This window comes from Notolabrus celidotus, chromosome 9 (assembly GCF_009762535.1).
Source record: "Notolabrus celidotus isolate fNotCel1 chromosome 9, fNotCel1.pri, whole genome shotgun sequence".
NCBI lineage: Eukaryota > Metazoa > Chordata > Actinopteri > Labriformes > Labridae > Notolabrus > Notolabrus celidotus.
Window position 1 is genome coordinate 28,139,283 of NC_048280.1, and position 27,570 is coordinate 28,166,852.

Below are 27,570 nucleotides of genomic sequence, written 5' to 3' on the forward strand. Positions count from 1 at the left end.
AATCATTGTTGAGAGGTTTTTCAAGGGTAAATAAATAAATAAAATAAATAAATAAATGAAAATGGATAAGTAAATAAAAGCATAAAATGACAATAAAATAGGTTTTCAGAATAAGAGGACGACATAACATCGGGAAAATTAGAAAAGGTGTTAAAGGTGATAAATTAGGAACATTAAAATAATAAATGAAAAAAATAGAAAAAATCAAAACAGTAAATAATACAATACAATTTAAAACAATTAATTAGTTGGATGAAAAATAATAATAATAAAATATAAGTTAAAGCGATTAGAAAGAAAAAGTCACATAAAAGCAAGTCTGTAAAAATGGGGTTTAAGAAGAGATTTAAAAGATTTCACAGTCCCCATACAAAAGAGAAACCTATTCCTCAGTTCCAGCCAGAATAAATCTGATCATTTGTTGAATTACATCAGCTTATTGTTTGATTTCTACAATTTCACATCACGTTCACGAGTGCCGAAATTAATCTTGAATCAGGGGGCTTTATTTTCGCTCATCGCAGAATCTCTGGTCTTATTGCGTTATTGCTAACTTGATGAAGCTCCCACTGTTATCAGGCCCCTGTGTGTTTTGTTGACAATGTCCAATAAGAACTTTGATTTCAATGTTAGATAATCTACCTCCTTAAATTACATAAGCGATTTATTTCAAATATATGGCAAGAAATTATGTTCAGTCTTGGCATAGTATTTCTGAACTATGTTACAACCTACATTTTTTCAGGATGCATGGCTGTATATTTATTCAGAAAATGATATGGTGCTTTACCAGAAATAGCTAATTAAAAAATATATATAACAATAAATGAATATAATACACAATATTTTAATGGCACTGAACTGAAAACACCTTTCTAAGAGCAATCCACATCAGAGTAAATGTTGATTGGTGCTGGTATCACATATCTATTATAGAATCATTACAAAAGACTTCCATGAATCATTCAGGTGATGCTTCTGGCAAAAGAAAATAAGCTCAGGCAGACAGAAAGTCATTAACAATGACCCCAAATATATTGTATTTGTGTCTCAAAGCTAGACAGTATATAACACAGAACCAAACACTCAGACTGAAGCAGCTGAATGAAATTCAACCATCACTAACTTCATCATTTGCGCCTGTGCTTTTGCTACAAAGTGAACTTGTTATTGTGTCACTTCAGGAAAAGCACAGGTGCAATTAATAACAGCAATTAACTCAGACACATATTACAGCCATCCAAATATGTGGGTTACACCATACACTTTTTAAATGTATATATTAATTCTGATTTAAAAAACATATTTCTTATTCAAACACATCAAGTAAAAATATTCTTAGTTTTGGCTTTTATTCTTTTAAACAAAGCATGCATTAAATGATCCATACTTCAGGTGTACTCTCAAGCTAATTTGTTGCCAGGCTAATCAAAAATGTATACATGACTTGTCAAAATGTGGCAGGGTTTGCAACATACTAACCAGCGGAGTCTCTTTAAAATTATTTAACATTTATACTTTTCACCATTTATACTATACTTTTCTCTGGTGCAAAATTAATCCACCCAGCAGCTGAATGGAATTCAACTTAAAGTCATGTAGAAACCTTCCCGCATGTTGTTTGATAAAAAGCATTTATTCTTTAAAGAAAGCAATAATATATTTTTATTTCCTCAAAAAATATAACTGTGTTATGAAAAACTCTTCCAGCATTTTTGAAACCTTAACACTCAAAGCTGACCCAAATATCACTATTGATGCCTTTTGCAGATTTAACACAGAAGAGCTGTCTCTGATAAAAGAGCATTGCTTTTTTATTTATTTATTTATTTTTGCCTGCATTTAACAAAAATAAGAGGCAAGCCTATCCTGTGTAAACCTTTGTTTAGTCTGAGGTTGCAAGCTTTCTAAACAAACCTCTAAATTTAGCTGAGAGAGTGCTTTGAATTGTGAGGCTTTCTTCACCAACCATTTGTTCAGCTCACTGTTCAGTTGTTTCGTTTTACTTTTGGTTTGAACATTAGGCACCACCTCACCTGAGTTACAACTGACATCTCACATTTATTTGGCCCTTTGAGGACAGCTGAGTTATTACAGCAATGATATATTGTTTGTCTTTGTAATGTCATAAATCACATTGTCAGAGGGAAACATATGAGAGGTTTGGTTTACCTTTGAGGCTGTAATACTAGTGTCTGCTGGAGAGGACAGAAACTCTCTTGGTTACTTATTTGTTAATGTTCTCATATTTCATTTATAATGCCAAATTGACAAACATCTTAAACACCTGAAAACTTTGATAAGGACATTAATGTAGTATATACAGTATATACTCAGTGACTGATTGAAATCAACATGTGCAATCAAATCTGAGCTCAGAAGTGCAGCAGAGCAATCAAACTCAATATTTAAAATTAATGCTGCATGGGTGTACACCTGTTTTACTACATGGCTTATGTGTAATTAATATTTGCAGAAAAAAGAAGAGAAGCAGATGTACAATCAACATATTATACAACCATGTCATGTCATGTAAACACTGGATGAACTGAATTTTACTTAGTAGAGCAGTGTACTCATCTGACTGCATGATGCATTTTAAATATTGACTGGCTGACCTGTCCCAACGGCAAAGGAGCAGTTTTCACCTGAACAGTAACTTGTTAGATATTGTGGTTATAATCTGCAGCAACTCTGTAACTGATTGCAAGACTTAAAACATACAAATATTTTACCTGAAATGCATGCACGTACTGACGTCAACATCATATATCATTGCACCATTATGGTCAGTGAAGTGAGTAATGGGCCATTGCACAATCTTTTTAGTTAATCACTGCATAAACAGAGTTTCTTTGTGTAGTTTTGAAAAACGTATTATCAAACAATTCGTGCGCATGCGCGTGCGTGTGTGCGTGCGTGCGTGTGTGTGTGTCTATGGTGTGTGTGTGTGTTTTCAGCTGGAAAAAGCAGCACCAATAGAGAACATGTATGTGACAGAAGGCTTGTGAACCTACATGAGGGATTAAAGTGCATACATTCTTGTTTCTTAAGCAGCTTTTCCGTAAATCCGCCGGACAAAAGTGACTGACAGGAAATCATAAATCTTTAACGAAGATGATTTTACTCCCACTGAAACACAAGTAGAGTGATGTGAAGTAATGCTTTGCTAACTGGACTATTATCAGATCAATGAAGGAAAAAAATGTGGAATCTATATTAAAATGCACTCATATCTCCTGCACAATTGGGGTGGTCAGGACTGCAAGCAGGCCACTTTAGCACCCAGACTCTTCTACTAAGTCATGCTGTTGTAATATGTGTAGAATGTGTAGGCGTCAACAACTGTAACAATAATAAGTTTAATTATATAGCACCTTTTTAAAAAGTTTTTACAAGTGTTCTGACATACATTAAAAAATACAAAAGAACAAAGCAGAGAACAAAACAAATAAAACAACAGAATGAAAACTGAAAGCAAATAACCAAACAGACATGAGAACAGCACAGCAGTCAGACCAAGTAACATATTAACCCAAACAACATAAGAACCCAATAGTGGAAAAACCCATACTGATTGCTGAATGATTCACTTACAGTGCATGTGATGAAACAGTCCTATGATAGTGTGATATTTTGTTTTCAATAAACTGCTCCACTCATCAGACTGTATTGTGCTCAATGTGATTAAACTGAAGCAGTAACTTCAGTTGTGCAACGTCCTGAGTTAGCTAACAATAGCCAACAAAAGCTAATGGTCATACTAGACCCACATTTTAGGCTGTAGCAGTAAATCCTTAAGAGTACATAACTAAACAAAGGTAGGTTTGATGTTAATAGTAAAATGGGCTGAATATTATTTTAAATGATATGCCAAATTCACACCACATTAATACACAGGTGGCAGAGGCTGCTATGTAGAGCCCATCAGTATCAACTAATTCTCATTCACACTGGTACAGCCACCAGGAGCCGTTTGTGGTGTCTTGCCCAAGGACACTTAAGCATGTGGACGGCAGGATATGGGATTGAACACGCAATCATCCAAATGAGAAACAACTGACTCTTACATTTAACCTCCCTAATTGATAAATGAAAGTTTTCCTTTATTTACTTAATAAGGGAAGAATTGTATTATCTCATCTGTCCATGTCCATTTTTCATACAGTCTATGATATCAGTCAGTATGCCTCGTCCTTTTCTTTTTGTACCTGTGAACAGGTTTGCATGACAAATCCAGTTTATCTCCTGTGCTTTTGACACACTGCTCTAACAAGACTAGCTAAAGTCTGGCAGCTTGTATTTAAATGCAGCTGCTTTAACAACCTAAATCCTTAATTGTTTTAACCAGTCAGCAGTGGCTGGCACAGGGAAGGTAAATAACGGTTAACATGTTGTATTGCTCATGATGCCATCAGCCAATGAGCTCACAGAACACCGTCTCTGGACCTGTTGATGAGCAGGACAATAATCTGATATCCAATAAGAGGATTTAATCACAAACACAGCTATGCTAGATGCTTTGTTGAAATAATGAGCTATTACAGCTAGGTTACAAGCGATAATGTTTTAATGACCAGTCAAAAGTGTAATGATTTATAAACATAATAAGAAGGGGAATATTATTGCAGACAGACCCTCACTCTAGAGTCTGAGGAACCCTGCACCCCCTCCCTGCAGGATGAAGATTAATGCTTAAAGCCTTTATCCTCTTTTATGAACCAGCCAGCCTTCTTTGTTCTCCTTCAGGATAAGGATCTCAATGCAATGAACAATAGCAACCAACAAAACCATTAATTTGTGATAAAAAGTCAAAGTATTTTGTAACTTATCTACAAAGAAAACAACCAAAAGAGTTGTGTTCCTTGTTGTAAACAGCAGATAAGAATAAAGATATGCAACAGTAAGTCTGATCATAGCCTTCCTATATGACTTCCTTGAGAAATCTGTGGGGATTTCTGGAAGATAAATGCATGCAGAGTCTACATTTGTAAATGAAATAGAAGGAAAACAACACTTATTGTTGTCTATTCTGTCTTTGGATCACTACAGTAAACTTTAAGCAATACATGTTTGAAATGGGAAATCATTCTTAACTCAAAGTGGGTAAGTTCACAATGGGCATTGGCTGGGTTGTGCCACTGGGCCAACGTCATGTCAGCCAGGCAGCTCAGCAGGGATAATGGTATTTAGATGTCCTGTAAGCACGCGGATCCTCTCAGTCAGCAACATTAATGGGGCCATGAGGTATCCTGCTCATGTCTTCAATGCTTAGCTAAAGGAGGTATTAGACAGCAGTAATGCCGGCTGCTCTAAGTGCTCTGTCTGCTGTCTAGTCTGGGGGACGACATGGAGAGCACCAAGAAGGTGGTCCACTTCTGGAACAGGAGGCAGAGTCTGTTCCCCAACTACAAAGTCACAGATTCAGATCTCAATCGGAGACCCTCGGAGAGTGCTTATCCTCTGGCCAAGGAGAGCTGTGTGAAGACATGGAACTCCATGCAGGAGCTGAGCAGGGACATCTATGACATCTACGCAGAGTATGAGGATGAAGAGGATGATAGTACTCTGTACGGCTTCTCCAAGCAGATCTCACCCTCTAAGAAGAACTACATGATCAACATCAATGTAGGGGGCAAACCGTACCAGATCGCCTACAAGATGGCAGCTAAGTATCCCAAAACCAGAATAGGACGACTGGCCACTTACACAGACCACAACATGAAGCTAGACCTGTGCGATGACTACATCGTGACCAACAACGAGTACTTCTTCGACAGGGACCCAGATGTCTTCCACAGCATCTTCAACTTCTACAGGACTGAGGTGCTGTGGATCAAGGATGAGTTGTGTCCACGAAACTTCCTGGAGGAGATCAACTACTGGGGCGTGAGGATCAAGAACACCCACCGCTGCTGCCGCATCTCCTTTGAGGAGAGGCAGGATGAGCTGAATGACCAGCTGAAGATCCAGAGGGAGCTGGAGGCTGAGGTGGAGATGGAGGAGAATGAGGAGCTCTTTCATGACATGTTCTTTGGACAGCAGCGACGATACATCTGGAACCTTATGGAGAAGCCATTTTCATCCATCATGGCCAAGCTGATGGCCGTGGCCTCCAGTTTGTTTGTTTTGGTCTCTCTGGTGGCCATGACTATGAACACTGTGCAGGAGATGCAGTACAGGACACCTACAGGTCAACTCAGTGGTAAGACATACTGGGAATACGTAGAGTCCATGTGCATCGCCTTCTTCACCATGGAGTACCTGCTTCGCCTGGTGTCCACGCCTGACCTCAAATCCTTCAGCAGGAGCGTCCTTAACACCGTGGACCTGATCGCCATCCTGCCTCAGTACCTGCAGGCCATCCTGGAGTTCTTTGACAACGAGGAGAACTACATGAAGCATGAGGCTGACATGCAGGCGGTGGGGCAAGTGGGGAAGCTAGGCCAGGTGTTAAGGATTATGAGACTGATGCGGATCTTTCGCATCTTGAAGCTGGCACGGCACTCAACAGGTCTGAGGGCATTTGGCTTTACTCTGCGTCAGTGTTACCAGCAAGTGGGCTGCCTCTTTCTCTTTATCGCCATGGGCATCTTCACCTTCTCAGCCATGGTTTACACTGTGGAGCACGACATGCCGCAAACAAACTTCACCAGCATTCCTCATGCATGGTGGTGGGCAGCTGTAAGTACATCTCAAAGAGTCCTAACACAGAGTGAAGATACACAGCAACCGTTATAAAGTACAAGAGAATCAAGAACTGTTGAATCAGGCTCATTAAATACATCTGACTCTAAGTAATGGACCTAAGTGACCTGTTTATGTAAGCAAAATCAAGAGCCCTGTCCTTGAATTACTTTACTCCTGACACGTCTCTTAACCCTGTTAGGTCATTAGATTAAACTTCAGCACTACTTGGCTTACAAAAAGAAGGAGGTTAGCTCTGCAAGACGTGTCACTTCGTGCGGTGCCAATCATGACTCACTTCATCAGGGAAGGTGTAAACTGCAAATTGTATATCTGTAAAGCACATTTACCAATTTATTCACAGCAGTTTTACATGGTGGAATAACCTGGTTAATATCTGGTTAGGTAAAAGAACCTGTTTGAGTTACACTTGCAACCTGCATCTTTGATCCGCTGAGTCTGCCTGTTGCTATGAATAAACCCGTTAACAGATCGTTCCCCTCCCTCTCTGCCCGAAAGCTTCAATCTTACTTCTAATCCAGGCCAAGGAAATGATAATCCTCTGAATGATTCCAATGGTAACAGGGCACCTAGGAGTGCCATTCACTGTAGCAGTAGGATTTTGCATAGTATACAATGCTTTCTGCAGACAGCTTATTGGAATGTTAGTCATGAATGAGGGTCATCCTCATCGATCGTTTTTGCAGAGTAGTTACCCAAGTTTAGTATTTGCAAAGGGCTACTGAATATGTTGGTCCTTCATAAATGAACACCAGCTGATTTAATATGAATACAAAAAATCATTTTCTCTTTTTAGCCCACCAGACAAACAGGGTGGAGTCAGACTTATTTTGGCAGGGTGTCCAAACAGGGGTCCTGACTTTTTTACTTTTGCGCAGCTTGTTTGTTCAATCTTACAAATCCAAAAAACATACAAAATGCAAGGTATAACATTGAAATGAAAAGAAAGCTATTACTTGCCCAAATAGTTGACCTTCACACTTAGTCCTGCATCTGAATACACAAATAGCCAATCATAGTTGGCCACTTGGGTTGCCCATCAGACTTCACAGGTTCACAGAGTCAGCACTGAAGTTTGCTCTGTTAATACTTGGCTTGTGTTTCTACTTTTGTTTATTTACACACTTTTCTTTTTTTTCTTATTTCTTATTTGAAAAAAGGTTACATCACAAAATGTACGACACTTAGTTATTTGTTTTTATCCTTTTCCAGTCTATTATATGCATATGCACAGAAAGAAGTAGTATGGTCTAAGTCTGCTCAGTCCTGAAATGTTTCATTTCTCCATTGTCTTTCCAGGTGAATGCATCCATTCATATTCTTGACTTTTACACACAATATACATTAATGTTCATCACTTCAGTCCATAATCAACACATATTTGCACACTTTTCATACTTACCTGTGCCACTAGGTTTAGAAGAGAATTCATTGCCATGTGAAGCCTTATAGCAGAGGTTTAAAGCTTTGGGATAACAAATAATGGAAAGTGAAGCATCGGAATTATAGTCCGTGAGACAGCAGATACCACAAAAAGATTGATGTTGGTCGTAGCTTTAATTTTTCAATTGGTGGGTTTGTACCAATAATACAGGACTAGAAATGTCTCACCCAATAGGGCAGCTCTCTATGTTAAGTTACCTCATGCTTAACAACATGCCAGTTTCTCATTAGTTCAGAAAATAAGCAGAGTAATCTTTCAAAAACAAAACCACACATCACTAAAGCAATGAAATTAGCAATAAACTAATGCAAGAATGACAGTTAAAGGAGCCCACAGGTCATATTTGTGGCTGAGCAAATTGACCAATGGCCTCTCCTGCTATTTATAGGATCACTGAATGAGGGCAGATTGAGGTCACCTTCAGGTCTAGTTCACTCCAGACAGCACAGGTGTTGCGTCTTTCAAAGCTTTAAGGGATCAGACCAGACTCTGCAGACTTTAAACAGGGGCTGGTGGTCATACTGAATTCACATGGCTTATTGAGCTTATTGAAGAAGATCACAAGGGCAGGGCGCTGACAGAGATTTTGGGACCCACCACTTCACTGCCACGAATGTACATATCAGGATCCCTGTCAGTCATGGGCCCTCAGAATCATCCTACCTTATCTCTCCCATATGGCATCCCTGAGTCTACTGAACTGGACACTTACTGAAGCAGGTTACTGTGAGTCTTGTGTCACTACTGACTGCTCTCCTCTCCCCCTGCAGGTCAGCATCTCCACTGTGGGTTATGGAGACGTTTACCCAGAGACCGTTCTGGGCCGTCTCTTTGCTTTCATCTGCATCTCTTTTGGAATCATCCTCAATGGTCTGCCCATCTCCATCCTCTTCAACAAGTTCTCAGACTATTACTCCAAACTCAAGTCCAACCAGTACACAGCCTCCCTGAAGAAACGAGGAAGGGTCAGGTTTGCCAAAAGGACTGTAAAGAAGCTCAGCAACTACCTGGGAAGCCAGAAGTATGAGTCACGCTGATTTTTAAAATGTATGTTTACTTCAAGAAATAAAATGCTGTATTATGAATCTATTCAAAAGTAACGTGGCAGGGTAAAATAAATGAGCAGGGGCATCAGCCATGGATTCAGCTTCTGGTAGTGATACGTTTGACAGGCTTTTCAAAGGCAGTGTTTGTGGTTAGTGAGCTGGTGCGGGATGAAACCTGGACATGTTTATCTACAGTGACTCTCCAACAAAAACACTGCTTAAAGGAGAAATGTGCCAGACAATATGAGGAGAAAATTATGCAGCTTTTCTTATTTTGTTTTTGTACTTAGAGTGACATATTTTTTTAGTAAGTAGTTAGGAGCATAAAAAAAGTCTCCCTCAGACACAGAAGTACATTTTGAAAAAGAAATACCCTGATATAACTAATTCTATCCTTAATTTTAAAGAATGCTTAACCCATCAGACTCATTTTGAATTCAAATCACCATTATCAGTTTCTATTCTTAAAACCCACAATGCAGGGATTTACAAATTTACTGTGTAACAATGTCAGCAAGAAATCTAAGAGAGGTATTTTTTAAATGCACAACAAATATACAAATGCTGGATAACTCCAATGGTGCAGATGCATAAATATTACATATCAGAGTTTGCTTTTTATCCCATGGCTTCAGTGAAGTTCGGAAAGGCACCAAATGAATCACATAATGTTTTATATTGTCAACAAATGTTTCACGGTGTGTTTGTACTTAATAATGAAAAACATGTGATGAAGTTAAGCTTTCAAAAGCAGAACTCCTGAATACAATTCCTACCAAGAAGATGTGTGTAATTGTCACCATCTTAGTGTTTGGATGAAGATGTAAAAACTCTGTATTTTGGTTCTGAGGTGCTCAAGAATGAATAATAAAAAGCTTTGGGTTTCATCATAGCAGCTGTCAGCGCTCTGATCTCCCCTTTCCTACTGCGACATAACTCCATTCCTGCATGACTGCGTGGAGTCTGCACAGATCTCAGCAACAAATATAAGTTTGTCTTTAATATAAGCTCTGAAGTTTCTGATCTTCAACTTCAGCACTGATGCTGCTTTTTATGTGATTGCATTATTCTCTGGTTTACAGAGTATGCTGTATGAGTTACTTGCAAAGCATGCTGCTCACTCAGATCATCTGCCTTTAATAAATTCTATACTACTCATGACAATGACTGTCCTCATTGACTGAAGTGCTGTTATTTTTGTGAATTGCCCGCCGGCCACACACTGCATGCATGTCTGCTGACCTCTTCTGGATAGTCTTTGCTACTACAATATTTTTGTCCAACCACTGAAAGTAGTATATCAATAGTTTCATACAGTCTGTGTCCAATAGACGGTGTATTAAGATGTATCATTATAGATCACAACATTTACAACAGTTTTTAGTTCAACAACAACCCCAACTGTGAGTTGACACAGAGCAATGTTTAACAGAATCTTCCCTAAAATATTTCAAGCAAATGGATGTTTGTACTCACTGATCCCTAGCAATGCATACAAATGAAAATTGGGAGTTAAATGCACAACAACAACAACAACAACAGCAACAACAACAACAACAACTACAACAACAACTACAACTACAACTACAACTGCACAAAGGGGCTCAATGTGTAGGGCTCACAATACCTTGTCCAACCAATTTAATTTGATCTTAAACAGATCGACAACATTGATGAAAATAACAAAAATGGACTCAACCTATCTATTTGAGACTTTAAATAATCCTAATAAAGGTCTGTGTTTGAAGGCCTTTCTCATAGTAATCCATTTCTAAGAAATAACATGGTATAGAAATAGCATGTGTAATGTATTTTTTCCTGCTTAAAATATGTACATGTTAAGTGTCTGACTGGAAAAAAAAGATAAAAAACATGTAAATATTGCAGTTAGAACAAATAAATATGGATAAATATTACAATGTTTTACCCTCAACAGGAGACACAAACCTGAAGAACAGCCTGTCCTCAAGTCTATTGTATTGTTGGTCTATTGTACCACAATGGTTGATCCCAGGTCCTGAGGTTGACTTGAGTATTCTAAATGTCTGTCAGAGAAAGGAAGTAGGGGGTATTGTGAGAGTGTTTCAGTCTTATTTGTGCCAGCACTGGAATGGGTATATATATTTCAGTGTACACAGACGGATCAAAAGAACCGGAGAGTGCGAGTCGGGTTTGGAGTAAATATACCTGAGCTGGGAGTTAAAAAGGGGGTTCGAATTCCAGACCTCATGTCAGTATTTACTGCTGAAATGGTGGCAGTATTATGGGCACTTTGGTGGGTAGAGGACAATAAATTGAGGCAGATAGTGATGTTCAGTGATTCAGCAGCAGTACTGACAACAATTAAAGAGCAGAAGTCCAAGTCTAGGCCGGACGTGTTAGCAGAGATAAATCAAACTCTGTATAGACTTCACAGAGCAGGGGGTAAAGTGGGATTTGTTTGGGTCCCAGCACACATGGGAATAGAAGGAAATGAGGGAGCAGATACGATGGCAAAGAGAGCCACAAAGATGGATAGTGTTGGAATGTGTTTGCCTTATGGACTGCCGAAGTATAAAGAAATTATAAATAGGTGGGTTAAAGATGCATGGCAAAATGCATGGGGAAATGAAAGAAAGGGGAGGTCATATTTTGAAATTCAGAGTACAGCGGGAAAGGAAAAATATTATGTTAAGTGCAAAAGAAGAGATTCAGTGGTTGTAAGTAGGCTGAGGCTCGGGCATTGTGGGCTCAAGAGTGGAATGGCCGAAGAAGAAGAAGAAGAAGAGAAGAAGAAGAAGAAGAAGAAGAAGAAGAAGTAGAAGAAGAAGAAGAAGAAGAAGAAGAAGAAGAAGAAGAAGAAGAAGAAGAAGAAGAAGAAGAGAAGAAGAAGAAGAAGAAGAAGAAGAAGAAGAAGAGAAGAAGAAGAAGAAGAAGAAGAAGAAGAAGAAGAAGAAGAAGAAGAAGAATCGACAGGACGAACTTCCACCACTAGGTGGCGGTAGTTAGTTAAAGTGAGCTCATCAGCTGCATTAAAGCCTCAGAGAAGAAGTCTCCTCTCTTCAGTCCTCTGTACAGTGACCTCTGAAGCTGTTAGCCTGCTCCTAAATCATGGCTCCTCCAGTTGCTGTGTCGCCCTTGATTAAGGTTTGTGTTACCGAACATATTGTTGAAAAGGTTACTCTTGTTTTATTTTAGAATAACTTTTACTGTGGTGTCAGATTGTAAGCTACGCAGAGCGACGTGCTAACATGCTAACTGCATGCAGGAGGGAGGGCGTGCTAGCTAATAACTTTGATTTGTTTTCAACAAACCAAGACGAATATAGAATCACATATGTGCAACAATAATCTTTAATGGTGCATGTGTTGTTATTTAGCAGTTTAAAGTGCATTAACTAAATGTCACCCTTGGTGTTGAGAGTAGTTGTCTCCATTGAAACGGTGCAGCGGTGAATGAACAGATAGAAATGTCCTTGTCTCTGCTGGATATTAATCTGATATAAGGAGGTTTATTTAACTTTCCTAGAGTGAAGTCATGTGAATTATTATTAATTAGCATTACTGTAGTTGTTGAAGAACAGTTGGTCGACCTCGTTGTCGCCCTCAACTGTTCACCAATGACAGCAGACTGGAGACACAGACAGGTGTACATACTGTTCAAGTACATATTACCACGAAACTAAGGTTACCCTTATAATAAGTGTTCAAATCAGGTCTGATCTCTGTATGTTATGTGCCATTACAAAGTCTCAATAAATGAATGCAGCACCCAGTGACTTTTTAAAATATATTTATTTAATTTATTTTAAATTATTCAAGAGTAAAGGTGTTCATATAGAGGTAGTAGAAGACAATTAACACACAAATCAATTGAAGACGGATTAAATAATATAAACATATCATACATACAGAAGACAGAACAACAATACTATATATTTAGTAAATACACTCACGACAACAACGAACCAAATCGTATACAGAAATATGTAAATAATTGTTACCTAGGAGTCTCAGGGAAAATGAATTGATGCTTTTTTTGTCATTGACTAAAGAAATGATTTAATAAGGGACTTGAATTCTAGAAGGAAAATTGAAAACTTCAGAAGTGACTTTGAGAATTTCTGTTTGTGAATGAAAAACTTGGCATATAGTCTGTAACACCTTTTTATTTACAGTCTATGGTAACACCCAGTTACGTTCAGTGGGTTTAGCAACAACTTGACGTAATGCATCCAGCTGCCTAGATAATGTATTCAAGACAAAATAACACACCCATTTTTCTTTGCTAATATACTACCATATGTTTTTGAGAATCAGCAAAAGTGTTCTAATAACTTTAAGACTGCCATTTAATTGCCTGCATCTTTTTTTCAATTACAGACAGCAAGGTATTCAGCTTTGATTGCTGGCATCATCTACGGCAAAAGGAGATATGGTGAGTTCTTACAAATCATCATGCACAATGTACTTTACAAAGATGAACCCACCCACCACAAGCTCAGACTGTAATTTGGATTCTTCATGAGATAAGTGTTACACTCAAAAATGTTAAGCTCCTGTGAGGAGCTGGTTACAGGAAAAGTCTGACAAAATCAAACAGGACCAAAAATGTCAGATTAATAATTTATATATTATAATTTTTTTAATATATAATCTGTAATCATTGTGAGGGGGTTTTAGGCGAAAAGCCCCGTTTGCCTTCTCCACAACAAATATTCACTGTGAGTGATACATACATTTGACTGTTAAAATAAAGCAGGGTGACATTTTTTTGTTAGAAAACACTCCTTACACATGCAAGACAAAACCAGCAAAGATGCAGGAGGCATTGTATTGAGGTGCCAAAATTGACACAAGCAGAAGGTTCCTCACTGGAGCTTTAAGTATCTTATTTTGGAAGGGTTTATTCAAAACTGCTTTAAGAGTCTGCATGATCACCAATACTGCTGTTTGTATCTTAAAATGTGGATTAATGAAAATGTTACTAAAGCTCTCTTTGAAAAAGACTTATTTTAAAGTATACATTTATTTTAATGTAAACCCCTTTTATTTGCTCAGATAACTTGAAGCCTATCGCAGCTGAGGAGAGGAAGATCGAGGAAGCGGAGAAGAAGGCTCGGGAGGAGCAGGAGCGCATTGCCAAGGAGCTAGCAGAAGGTAACCTCACCAACTTTAATCAAATTTAATCTCCAGTTTACACACACAGACTCACCTGCAGGCTCCACAGCTTACAGGGAATGAACTCTGTAATAGCAACCCTATTTTATTAATGTACTGCTTAAATAGATGGAGCATGATTTACAGTTGTGCTCATAAGTTAACATGCCCTGGCAGAATTTATGGTTTCTTCGGTAGTTTCTGTTGTCATTATGATATAAAAAGAGTAAACACAGTTGTTTGATTTAAAAAAAGTGCTTCACTCAACCTCTAACCATGAGTGAAAAAAAAATGTTTTTCTCTTATCATTCATATTCTCTGAAAAATGGCCAAAAAAAATCACAAATTCTGCCAGGGTATGTAAACTTATGAGCACAACTGTAAAACCAGTGTTGTGATTGTTAATCATCAGTAATGTGAAATCCTAAATGAATATGTTCTGTCTCCTTACAGCAAGCCAAGAAACCATCCTGAAGTAGACCTGACATGTCGTGTGAGGATTTCCATGTGCAATTCCCAACCTCTCCCTCCTGTTCCTGGAGCAACAAGGCAAAGTCGTGTCACAACCAGTCAAACCCTCCCATGTTGTGGATGCGCGTGTGTCCCCTTTACCAATACAACACCTCTTGGACTGCAGTGACTTTAGGTTACTAACACAACATGAAATGAGGCTCCTGAACTCTGCATTGTAATTCTGAAAAACAGCTGCATTCATAAATTATGTTCATATTTGTAATAAAAGCAGTTCCTTATAAATACAGAAGTACATGATGTACATGAACACTGTAGTCTTTGTCTTTACTTACTGACATGTGACCTTTTGTTCTTCTGTGCTCTCTTGATTCTGTCACACCTGATAATGAATTGACAGATATTATATTAAACACAAAGAAGCAACCTTGCCATCAAGACTTTTGTTTTCTTGAGTAATGATGCTGAATGTAGAGGCTCTCAAATTGGATTCTGTAAGATCACTACCATTTGTCCTCTATTTTGTCCTAATCTCATGAAAACCAAGCTTTAGAAACACCACAATATTTGTTGTAGAAATAAAGTTAAGATGTGATAAAGACTGGTTGGTGCTTCAACTATTGATTGCATTGTTTTATACAATGTCAGAAAAAGAGTATCATTTTATCATAGGACAACGGACTCGGATGAAAATTAGCCTTATGGCCAACTGGCATATTTACATTGATGCGATGCTGAAATGTTCATTAATATGCACTGTCCCTTTAAATAAATAAAGAGAAACAGCCAGCCAGGTCATGTTTTTTCTGCATGAAAGGTGACATAAATGATGGCTGGTTGTCAGAGTAGTGCTAATTTTCAGATGTGTATCAGGTAAATTAGTTTCCACCTGTGTAATGTTCTCCAGAAATATTTAATTTGGACATAAATCTATAAAGTTTAAAATCTGACATTTGTACAGAACACAAAATCCCATCTCCCCCTGCAGGCCCTTCGGTGTCAGCCAGTGTCAGTGAGGAGCCTTACTGTTAGTTTTGCTGCTCAGATTTGATCCACATGAAGAATAATAAGGTGATTTCAAATTAATATTATATAACAAAGTGTATTCTTGCACCTTCTTTGATAATCGCCTGATACTGTCTCAAAGTGCATGACCAATTATGGCTGGAGTCCAGACAAGTTCAACTTGAGCTCACCTCCAGTTAAGTAACTCTTGTGTCTCCAGCAGGATCATTTAAAGAGAGCTTTTGTTTTCAGATTAGAGATGCCGAGGTAAACGTGCAGACGTGTCATGTAGATAGTGGAATGAACCCAGGATGTCACAGCACAGAGGTCTTACCTAATATCCTCAGGACAGGTTAATATTAGAACAACAACAATGCCAGGCCTGACTAAAAATACAAGCGGACTTACTGGCATGTTATTTGTCTTTACTTAGTTCTCACAGACTGAGGTTCACAAAAATATCTCCTCAGGACTGGTGAGAGTGCCAACGGATGACTGGGATTACAGTGATCTGCTTACAACGTATTCTCTATCACAACTTTAGAGTTCACCATAACACAGAAGGAATACAAAATACTTTGCACTTGAAAATAATAGATGATACATGAAAAAATATGAAACAATGTGGCATAAAAAACAAAATTATATGGTATAAAAAAGTCAGAAAAAAATATGCAAGTTTGAAATTTATGGTGAAGGTCTAAGATATGAGTGAAACACACTGATGACATGAATTAATCATAAGTGAAGCAGGATATTTGTCATGGATTTTCTGTTGTAAAACACTGTTATGATGCGTAATACTCTAAGTCTCATACCTAACCTTGCAAGTAATTCATGGCGATAAACTAAGCTGAACTTTCTCTAATACACCTCAACAGTTTCCTTTATAACACACGTTTTTCTGGGATTACAGAGTAAAGCTCTTGCTGCTTGTAACATAAGATGGATTCTAATTACCTAACCTGGCGTGGGACGACAAACGTGAACATCTGAGTCTTTGCTGACGTTACGTGATGCAGCTTTATTGTTATGTTGTTGCCCTACAGACTATTTAATGATGATAAAAGATTCCTGCCCCTAAATGTGTTTCCTACACCTTTTACCCTTCACATTTGTGAATCTTTGAACATTTTCCCCCCTAAAAAACATTTTTTCTCCAGCAACAAACTCTCAAATCATACTTAATATTTTGCTCTCAGAGTAAACAGAGTTGGGCATCATATGAAAATCCACAGTATTAAGAAAGGATAGTTTCTCCATGGTTGTCGAGGCCAGTTGTTCATGATTAAAAACTAGAGGATAAACTTGACTGGCGAGCCATGAACATGTCTGTACCAGGAACAGATGGAAACATCCACCTGGAGAAGGTAAAAAAAAAACAACGACAACAAAGCAGACAGATTATGGACTCACTGAAAGTTTTTCATGAAAATCATGTAATCTTTGAGACTTTGTCTACCCTGTATCAAAGTACTTTCTCAGCAGGTATAAAAAAAACAAACATATGTTCTGTCGAGTTCAACTGGAGGTCCTTGAGAAGCCATGGGGCCCAAAATACACCCACCTGCTCATGTAAACACCTGCGCCATGGGTGTGTGACTTGAGGCTCAGGCCACTTTTCTCCCCTCCCCGGAGTGTCTGTGGTTATGTATCCCCAGCAAACAATTACATAAAGCCTAAACACTGCTGACTGTGAGGGCTCATCAGCTTACAGCAGAGGATTTTGTAAACTGGATTAGTGGTAGATTTAAACTCTGCATTTAGGTTCAAGAAGTGAAAATAATCAGTGAGCCTGTCTGTGCTTTGGGTATAAAAAGGCTCACCTGCCGTTGTCTCAGCACGACTCAGACACACTGAGAGCTCTGCATTGAAGGATTCATTTATTACTGAGGACTCACTCTACACTACAGGTAAGAAGATGCTCCTTTACGGGAACAATTGAATATGGAGGCGCAGGAGTGACTCTTTTTCTTATGCTAAAATAGCTTTGAGGAATAAAAATCCCTTCGAGTCAAATTAAAATGTTCTCTACTTTGGTTTCCTCCAGAATGAACTTCCAAATGTTTGCCCTGGTGATGCTGTTCCTGGCCTGTGTGGAGCAGGGCCTGGCATCCTGCGTGGTGGACAGCTTCACAGTCAAACAGGACTTCGACCCAAAAGAGTGAGTACAGAAATGTTTTTCTGGAAATCCATGAAGGCAATGCAATGAATACCAGCAATAGTTGTTAATACAGCTATAGTGGGCGCAGTAAACAAGGAGAGAATCGTTTTACCTTTTAAAAAAAAAAAACATATTATATTATAGATCAAGATCCATATTCACCTCATTGATTTATTTTCCGTACAGTATGAAGGAAAGTGGTACGCTCTGCAGAAGAAGGATCCCGAGGGTTTGTTCCTGCAGGACAACATCTCTGCTGAATACACTATTGGGGACGATGGTTCTATGATTGCCTCCTCCAGGGGCAGGGTCACTCTCTTTGGGTAAGTGTCTGACAATTTAAGAAGTTTATTCAGCAGCCGTTTAAATGTTCTAAATGTTCTAATAACTAAAAGGTTTTCATTTCTGTATCATTATCATATGTGACCGTATGTTCCTATCTTTGACTTTCAGATTCTGGGTTGTGTGCGCTGACATGGCTGCTCAGTACTCAGTGCCCGACCCCGGCACACCCGGCAAGATGTTCATGAACTACCAGGGACTGGCCAGCTATCTCTCCAGCGGCGGTGAGCCTCCTCAGTTTAACCCTGACACATTACCTTGTTTTCTCTCTGGGCATTCAAACTAAGTTTCTAGATCTGTGCTCTTCCAGGTGACAACTACTGGGTGATCGACACAGACTACGAGAACTACGCCATCACCTACGCCTGCCGCAAAGTGAAGGATGATGGAAGCTGCGAGGATGGATACGCCCTGGTTTTCTCCCGTAACCCCCGTGGCCTCCCCCCAGCAATCCAGAGATCAGTCCGCCAGAAACAGGAGGAAATCTGCATGGCCGGAGAGTTCCAGCCAGTGCTGCAGTCTGGTATGTACTCAGTCTTACACAGTGTGCATCTTAACCTGCATATAAAGAATTGTTGAATAATAAACAAATAAATACATAGATTTGTAGGTTTATAGACCTTTTTAGTTCTACCTCAAATATGTTTATTTTTATCTCTAAATATGAAAATAGTGGAAGGATTCCTCACATCAAAAGTTGTGTAAAATATTTCACCTGCAAAAGCTTCAGATTCACTTTGAGAAGAAGTATTTACAATTTTGGTCTATACATCCAGAGTCAATGTTTTTTGCTCATTCCTCTTTTCTTTCCTCTGTTAACAGGAGCTTGCTAAACTGGAATTAGCTGATCAGCCCTTCATAAAACTGGATTCATCGTTCAGCCCACAAAGAAGACAAAGAAGCTCTTCTCAAAATCTGCAAAATTTTAGAAAACCCTGTTTTTTCCAGTTTTATAGACAACAATTAACCGATGTACTAGATTGATCCAATTCAATGCCTAAAAAGAAATTCAAATGACCACTGCCAAAACGAACAAGCCAAATCATACAAAAACTATAACATGCTGATTAAATGTGACGATATCATGAAGCACACAGAGTGTCCTCTGTCACACTGATGGGAAACATCTGTACTACAAATTCATTCAGTATTGTTGACAATAAAATTTTATAAAGAAGTTTGCTGTTGTGCTCGTCTCTTTTAAAAAAATGAACTGTGTAAGAAACTCAGACTGGTGAAAAAGTTTACTTATCTTATTTGCAAACAATCATAAAAATCTGAGACATTTTTAAAAAGTTAAAATAATTAAAAAATTCAAAACGTATTAAAGATTGTAAAAAAATAAATCAAACTATAATATACGCTGTTCTGATTGTAACCATCTCTGTAGCTGTGTGTTCAGTTAATGACTGATCACACATGTACTCATCATCATCATCAGCAGCAGCAGCACAGTATTTGCTGTCAAATGTATTTACATTGTACAAAACTATTAAGACACTTGATGTGGGTCGACATCCTGCATCTCTTGGCCTTGGTCTAGAGCTCCTCTGAATACCTCTCTGGCAGCGAGTATGGCCCTGGTCTTCCCCAGTAGTCTACAGCTCGGACTCTGTACACACCTCCGACCTCCTGATCCACTGCAGACACACAACATGATACATGGTAGTAGTTTTTTGGTTGGATGTTATGGAATTTGAAAAGTGGAGAAGAGTTTATTGGGAACTCCTACCAGGTGAAAAAACATAAGAAGTAAAAATGGTATCCAGAGTATTGATTCTGCTGAAGTCTTTGTGGTCTGTGGAGAATTCGACTTCAAATGTCTTAATGCATCTGCAAAAACAAAGACAGGAAAACACAGCGATGAATGCTTTCTTAGTCTTGGTCCATGCATTTAAACATCATAGCTGTATTTTAGTGAAAATTACAAAAAAAGAGGAAGATATAGAACAAAGTGTGCACCCACTTGGAATCAACACAGTGGTCTGACCAGGTGATCAGGACTTGACCTTTAGTGAGCCTGGTGAAGCGTAATCCATTGACCTTATCAAAAGATAAAAACAGAAGAGAGTCCAGGATAATCTCTTTTGGAACATGCAGCCTGCTGTGTTTCACTTACTTCCATTGAGCCTTTTAAAATCAAAACACAGACTTACAGTGAAATACTGTGTTTATACTTCAATCATTTAACTATCCTGCTTGTATGAACACAAAATATATGATTAGCTGGAGGAACAGTGACCAGCTGGGAAACTGATGTATTATGTTTGCACTGACCTGGTCGGGCATGGCTTTGGGCTTGGCACAAACATGAATGAGGAGGACTGAGGGCACGGAAAGTTTGGCTTTCAGAGTCAGAGTGTCTCCTGCAGGAACCTTCCAGGGTCCATCAACATGAGGGTCCTGAAACAAGGACACAAAAATGAATCAGCTCTGCCGAGGTGTGAATAGAACATCTGACTGCATTTAGATTTAACATATTACGAACAGACCTTCATTCATGAATCCACCTCACTTCTAACCACAGTGCAGTACGAGTTTCTGTCACCAGTTATAAACACAAGAAAAGTCCAAAAACAGAGCTCTCAAACATACAGAAATTATTCTTTTAAGCATTCAATTTGATTTCATTTTACTAAAAAACAATAAAGATTTTAATGTATAATGTGGGAAAAGGCCTTGAATAATAAAAGGTTTAATGTTGTAACGCAGATAAGGTCCACCATATGCCATTTCAGTGCTTGGCTAATTGCATCTGATCTTGTGTTACATAGTCCAAGTCCCAATAAAGGGTCCCAAGTTTTAATAACATAAGACTGAAGCACTCATTAGTACACCAGTCATTGTTCAAATTTAAAATCAAGTTTAATCCTGAAGCAAAATTACTTTGAAGGCCTCTGAATATCTTACTTGGTTTCTAAAATGTTGTGTCTAGTGTCTGTCTATCTAGTCTTTAGTTTTTTGTTGTAAATAGAGCTGCTGTGATAAAAGTCAACTTTAAGAATTAGTCTGACATTTACGCTCAATTAATCAATCAACAATAATAACTTTGTTTATGTAGCAGCTTTAAAACAATAAATTGAAACACTATGGTTAATCCCACAAAGAAGATAATCCAGGTGGATTTAAATACATTGCTTCTGTCAAAATTCTGCTCAAACTCAGCCAGCCAAACACTAATAATTTCATTAGTTTAAAATGAGTAAATAACTCAAAATCTGAAAGTGTAAATCATTGTATTAAATACAAAGTATCAGAAAGAATTGATATCATTTTACATTTTGCAAAGGTGCAGGAAAACACTATCCCTCTGGATATTGCAAAAACAAGAAAAGTGAAATTCTCTTTATTACGATATTATTGAGCTCTGCTGTTTACCTGAACACTCCTGATGCGTCTGAACTGCTGTGCTGTGGGGAAGTCAGGGCTACTCATGCTCTGCCACAGCTGGTATGGGTTGCTTACATTGTTGTCCATATAATATGTGACATACACAAGACCTGGAGAGCAAACAGACTGAAAATGAGGACCTGTTGTGCATGACATTTAGCTTAAAACAGCATCACCTTTGCCTAAAGTTACATTAAAGCAGGGGTTCTTACCCTTCTGTGCAGCCAGTCCTCTCAGTGACACAGTGACATCATCAGTGTTGGTGGAGGAGCTGTTGTCGTCACTGTTGTAAACTAGCACGGCTGTCTGCCAGCTGTCTGAGTTCCCAGGTTTTAGAGGACTATGGCTGCTGGCAAGAACGCCCACTGTGCTGCCGTTTGTTCCTGATGAGCTCTGAACCTGAGCCAAGACCTGAGTCTCCCCTGTGAGTACAATTACGCACAGGAGAGGTAATTAAAGCAGGACATGCTGGAGACTTTGCCTGCATGTACACATGAGTGCCAGTGACATGTTTCATGGCTCCATGAGACACAAAGTGCTTGTTGTTGAGTAAAAGAAATGTCACCTAGCAGAGCCAGCAGGCCCATAACAGTGAGGACAGGCTTCCTGATCAGCTGCACGTGAGGTGGTTGGGTGTTGTTGACCTGGAAGCGGGCAGTCAGGGTGCGCTGGGTGAATTGGTGTGGGTGGTAGCTGAGGAAGGCGTTGTCGTTGCTCAGCAGGGTGTAGTTGATGCTGCTGTTGGGGTCAGAGAGCAGAAGCTCCTGGTGCTGGTGTATGACCTGTTGAAGGGAGCAGGGTGGAGATTTGATTAACTTTGATTGAACTTCATGTAAAACTGCTTGTAGTTTGTGTGTGGCTTCAACAACAGAATGAACTGTGTGAAACCAAACTTGATACTCTGATTACCAACTGTTGTATCACTTAAAACATGTATATCCTAAACTATAGTACATGGCATTTCTTAATCCAGTACAGATACAATATGTTCCCTCCACACCAGACATTAATCTAGAAGTTGTTCTTTGCTATACATTGGTTTTACATTAAACCTTTACCTCACCTTCACCACCATCGCAGCATAGGTTACATCTGCCCTCCACTCCTGAGGCCTGGACCAGCCCACCAGAGGATCGGCCTCGTCGTTGTAAACAGGGAGGCTGCTGAACCGAGGGAAACGCTCCTGGATCTCCTTCACTGTCTGCACCTCCTGTTGGAGGATGGGCAAGGAGTAACCTCCTCCCTGCAGGACAGGAAGAAAGGGAAATATATCTTCTAAAAAACAGTGGTTCTTAAGGCATTAATGAATACATTATTATAACATTTGAGCTATTTTGCTTATAGGATTTGAGAATTTACAGCATTTAAGTTATATCACCATAGGTGCATTTCGACCAAGAGTTCCGGGGTCTTTTAGGCCCCAGAACAGCTTTCCCCGGAACTAAAAGGTTCCTGTGCCCCCATTGTTGTCTGCGTTTCGACCTTAAGCTGAAGATAGATTAGTTTGTGGGTAGATTGTGCAAATCAGGCCAGTGACGTATGGAGAAAAATATGATATTAAATAATATTTTTAAATCTTAATAAAAAACTAAATTAGTATGCATTCCAAGGAACTCCCTCTGTGTTTCAACAACTGTGTAAACTTCACAAACACTGTTACGTTCAGGGACCTTTGAAAAGTACTCAAGGGCTTTTCAGGGGGGAGATAATCTACCCCATAACTAAATTTAGACCCTGGTTCCTCCGGTCGAAACGCACGTAGTTCAGGGGTAAAGTCCCTAGTTCCGGGGCAGAGAAAAAAAAGCCTCATAATCTTCATCAAGATGAACATTTTTCTTATTTTCAAAACAATCTCTTGTCTGCATCTAAAATACACATTTGGACAGTAAAAAAATCTTCAGTGAACCAAAAACAAAAGAAGAAGGTATGCTGTCAGCTAAGATCTAATTTTAAAAGCACAAAAGTTAAAAACGAGTGCATTTACTTTGTTTGTTATACATAAACTTTGAGTCCAGAAGAGCCTACCTTCTTGTGCAGGGCGATGTAATCGATCCTGATCCCTGTCTCTCCTGTGAAGTAGTTGGTGCCGTTGTAGCAGTGCTGCAGCATGGCCCAGCAGTACGGTGAGTGAGGGGAGGAGTGACAGGAGTCTCCTGGACCCCCAAACCTCAGGAGACCACTGGCAGCATGCAGACCCTCCGAACAGGCATCGTAGTAGTTTAAAAAGCCTGAGGAAGGGTTATTACACAGAGGTCTCCACACCACCAATAATTCAGGTTTTAATAGACACAAAGACGACGTTCTTCTATTAAAAGTAGGATTGTGTCATTATGAAGGCAGATGAGAGAGATCAGTTTATTTCCCACTTAAATCTATTGTTAGTATTTGCCTTATACAATATGTGTCTTATCATGAAGGGGCACCGTTTCACAAAGGCATGAATCAGCTAACACATTTTCAGAATAGTAATGATCATATAGGTGAAAGCAAAACTATTTATACGTAAGATCATTTTCTTGTAAATTAGCCTCATCTAGCAACATATACTAGATGAAAACAACAGATTTAACAAAATGTTCACGGAGGATGCTTTGTGAGTTTTACCTTGTATTGATACAGAGACATTATCAAAGTCATGGTTATTTGGCTCGTTCCATGTTTCAAAGTTCCACTGAGAAACAGGTCCCAGGCCATACTTATCTGTAAATGAAAAATGAACTATTAATATTTTAACAACATAGAGCAGAAATCACAAAACATTATACTTCTACAGGGTAGATGAAGCTCACTTACCGATGTACCTCTTAGCTATAAGATAAATCAGATTCCTCCACTCGAACACTTGTGATTTGTCCTCCAAGTCAGTGAAGTAGTTGGAGACACTGCCCATTAGTTCAAAACCTGCAAACCGTAAAGTGAAAACCGTAGAACATTTACTATGGTTTTAGTGATGTTTATGGTTGACTAATCAAACACCTCTTTTTGAATTCTAAAGATAGCACCAAATACAATATTGCCTCAATAATCTTCCCTTTAACATATAAAAACATTGTAATAAGTAAACATACCTGGTTGAAGTCCATTGATCCACAAGAGATCAATCAGCTGGTCGAGTTTAGTGAAGTTGTACTGGGTTTGTCCTCCAATATCTCTACAACAACACAATCAACATGCTTTCACTTTATGACAAAGATGGGGAAATCTTCAAACCAGAAACAGTCACTCATAATCTATACCATCATCATCAGACAATACAAATATTTGATTACATTAAGTGGCATGTCTTTTTCATGATTATATTCACTTACTGTGCAGTGACCAGCTCCAACATCCAGTGTATCCTGACCTGCTGGATCCCTCCATGAGGGACTGAGCCCACATAAGCCATGTTCAGCTGCTGGTCAGCGCTCAAGTCATACTGGTCAGCCTGCGTGTGAGGGAGTGGTGGGCTAAACACAATGAAGAGCCTACACTTTAGTTTTGTAAGGCACTGGTGACACAAAAAAAAAATTCGTTTATGCATTTAACAATTTAGTTTCTCCCCAGACTTACTGCAAAAGTTTCAAGTAAGACCAAGCCTCAGAAATCTATGCCTACCTTTATGAAAATGCCCTATCATTCATTTCTGTCATAACTAGTGGAGGACAAAGTACACAGCTTCATTACTTAAGTCAAAGTATAGATCCTCCATGTCAAATATTACTCCAATACAAGTGAAAGTTGCTCTGTCAGATTATTACTGGAGTTAAAGTACTGAAGTATTTGCTTTTAAAAATACTTAAGTATTCAAAGTACTTTTTAAAAAATCTTAAAACATTGTATTTTCACAAAGCATGACGGCAGTCAAGAATACATAGGAGTACATTCTGTTACATCATGTTTATTTAGAAAACATTACTTGAAATCTCTAAAAACTATACCACAGAATAAAAACTGGAACTAAATTACTCCAAGCACAGACAACTTAGTTTGAAATGTTCATCTGGAATGACACAAATGTTACGTAGCTCAACACGCTTTCCCAGGATGGACAGTGAATTTTTGTATGTTTGGGCAGAGTGGGAAACAAAGTGAACATTTCAAACAATACGTATCATTCTTCATTTCAAAAACCTTTAACACAGGCTGAAGATATGGCCATGGGTGCTCAGGTGGAGAATTATAGCCATCATTACCACCTCTAAATGAACTGCATGATCCGAGTGAAATTTGCTCTGTGTTTGATATACAGGTATGTCTAAACCACTGAGACAAACAGAACTACACAAACATTTTACTGTCTTAGGGATCAGATTTCAGAAAAGAGAAGGAAATTCATGAGCTGACTTCAAAGCTAAAGTCGTGAGAAACTAGAGCATTGATGGAAATGTAGTGGAGTAAAAAGTGCAATAGTTGTCTTCTAAATGTAGTGGAGTAAAAGTAATAATTACCCCCCAAAAAATATACTCAAGTTAATTACAGATACTCTAAAAATGCTCTTAAATACTGTACTCAAGTAAATATACTTTGTTACTGTCCACCACTGGCCATAACTAAACTTAAACTATGTATTTTGCGTGAAAAATAATGAATGAAAACACTATTTGACTTACCAGAAACCAGTGCTTCTCCAGAAGTGTTTAAGGTCTCCCACTGGTCTCTCCACATCAACAGTGATGACATGTGAAGTTGTTGAAGTGTCGGTTATGTTGAGGAGTAAAGCAAACAGAGTAAAAGTTTTCCACTTCATGTCTGTGACAGAGCATGGCAGCTCACGCTAACTCAAAACGGCTATAAAAATGACATTAACGTAAACTACTGGGTTCAACTTCAGCCCAACATGCCTCATACAGACCACGTGACTATATGGAGAGCAAAGCTTTGTCGTTGCAAGCCTGAAAAACGACAGAACAGTCACATTTCACTCCAGAGTTGAGTGTTTTTGAGCTGCAGCTTCAGTCAGCTGAGCACGATGACGTCAAAGATGTGCGACGCTGTAGTGTAGTTTATTTTTCTTCGGTAAAGGGAAGTAAACAAAAGGGGTGGAAATAAAAAACTTCACTATATACTTCTTGTTTTAATGAAACATTTGAGATTAAACCAGCATGGATATCATGGTTGTGTGTTTGTTTCAGAATAATTTGTGTTGCAGTTCCTAAGTGTGATCTGCTTTCTCTGCTTGTTTATGTTCCTGTTTCTTATTTTTATTATTTGTTTGTTCCTTTATATCTTTTTTTAAGTACAGTATAGATCAGTAGTTCTCAAATGGTCTGGCTTCAGGACCCACCATCACCCCTTAGCGATAAGTCGCGACCCAAATCAAGGAACATTTTTCAATTTATCAAATTGATTTAATATAAAGATGGTGCAGTTTGAACCTGAGATACATAATATCAGATTATGCCAACACACAAAATAACCAAGTGTACTGGTAAACCCAAAACGACCAGCAAGTGGCGATGCTAGAAAAATAAATATGCCCTTTCACATTTTTTAGCTGCATTTTAATGTAAATCAAAAAGTGCACACTGTTTGATACAAACTTAAAACGTGCACTGGTCCATCTTAGTTTAAGGAAAATTCGATATGCATCATTATATTCTACCCAAAGCTTTTTCATTTTAGCTCTACTGTAACTGCACCACAAATGGGCAGTATAAAGAGGAAGCTCAAAAAAGCTGTTTTAACATTATCTGTGCACATTCGAGTGTAGTCTTGATGTCATCTAAAATTAGGGCAAATCCTTGATGATTTCTCGAGATTAAATAAAGCTTTAATTAATTATTTTTTGAGGATATTATAGATATAATAGTTTAATATTATTAGTTATTATCTATAATCACTCCAGTCCTGGATCTGTGAATTTTGTGCTGTAGTAAGTAC

General features: G+C 38.6%; 3 protein-coding genes and 1 long non-coding RNA gene across 4 annotated transcripts; 3 read left to right on the plus strand and 1 right to left on the minus strand.

Moving 5' to 3' along the window:
* Positions 1-5,487: 5,487 nt before the first annotated feature.
* LOC117818470 (potassium voltage-gated channel subfamily V member 2-like) lies at positions 5,488-10,316 on the plus strand. The gene is made up of 2 exons (XM_034691365.1): positions 5,488-6,684; positions 8,923-10,316. Exons 1-2 carry the CDS (start codon positions 5,500-5,502, stop codon positions 9,187-9,189), a joined length of 1,452 nt encoding a protein of 483 aa, XP_034547256.1. The 5' UTR covers positions 5,488-5,499; the 3' UTR covers positions 9,190-10,316.
* Positions 10,317-12,191: 1,875 nt separating this feature from the next.
* LOC117819494 lies at positions 12,192-15,245 on the plus strand. Its single transcript, XR_004632560.1, has 4 exons — positions 12,192-12,324; positions 13,560-13,614; positions 14,238-14,336; positions 14,790-15,245. It is a non-coding gene; the product is annotated as an uncharacterized LOC117819494 (long non-coding RNA).
* A 1,889-nt stretch (positions 15,246-17,134) lies between these two features.
* LOC117818615 (purpurin-like) lies at positions 17,135-19,473 on the plus strand. Its single transcript, XM_034691566.1, has 6 exons — positions 17,135-17,182; positions 17,863-17,976; positions 18,163-18,299; positions 18,430-18,542; positions 18,629-18,841; positions 19,141-19,473. Exons 1-6 carry the CDS (start codon positions 17,135-17,137, stop codon positions 19,149-19,151), a joined length of 636 nt encoding a protein of 211 aa, XP_034547457.1. The 3' UTR covers positions 19,152-19,473.
* A 71-nt stretch (positions 19,474-19,544) lies between these two features.
* idua (alpha-L-iduronidase) lies at positions 19,545-26,672 on the minus strand. Its single transcript, XM_034692710.1, has 14 exons — positions 26,301-26,672; positions 25,017-25,157; positions 24,777-24,859; positions 24,502-24,609; positions 24,313-24,408; positions 23,734-23,936; positions 22,772-22,951; positions 22,274-22,490; positions 21,921-22,130; positions 21,697-21,818; positions 20,596-20,721; positions 20,285-20,361; positions 20,051-20,151; positions 19,545-19,958 (listed from the first exon to the last, which is right to left on the minus strand). The coding sequence occupies exons 1-14, from the start codon at positions 26,435-26,437 to the stop codon at positions 19,858-19,860; spliced, it is 1,902 nt and encodes a 633-aa protein (XP_034548601.1). The 5' UTR covers positions 26,438-26,672; the 3' UTR covers positions 19,545-19,857.
* Between the last annotated feature and the right edge of the window lie 898 nt (positions 26,673-27,570).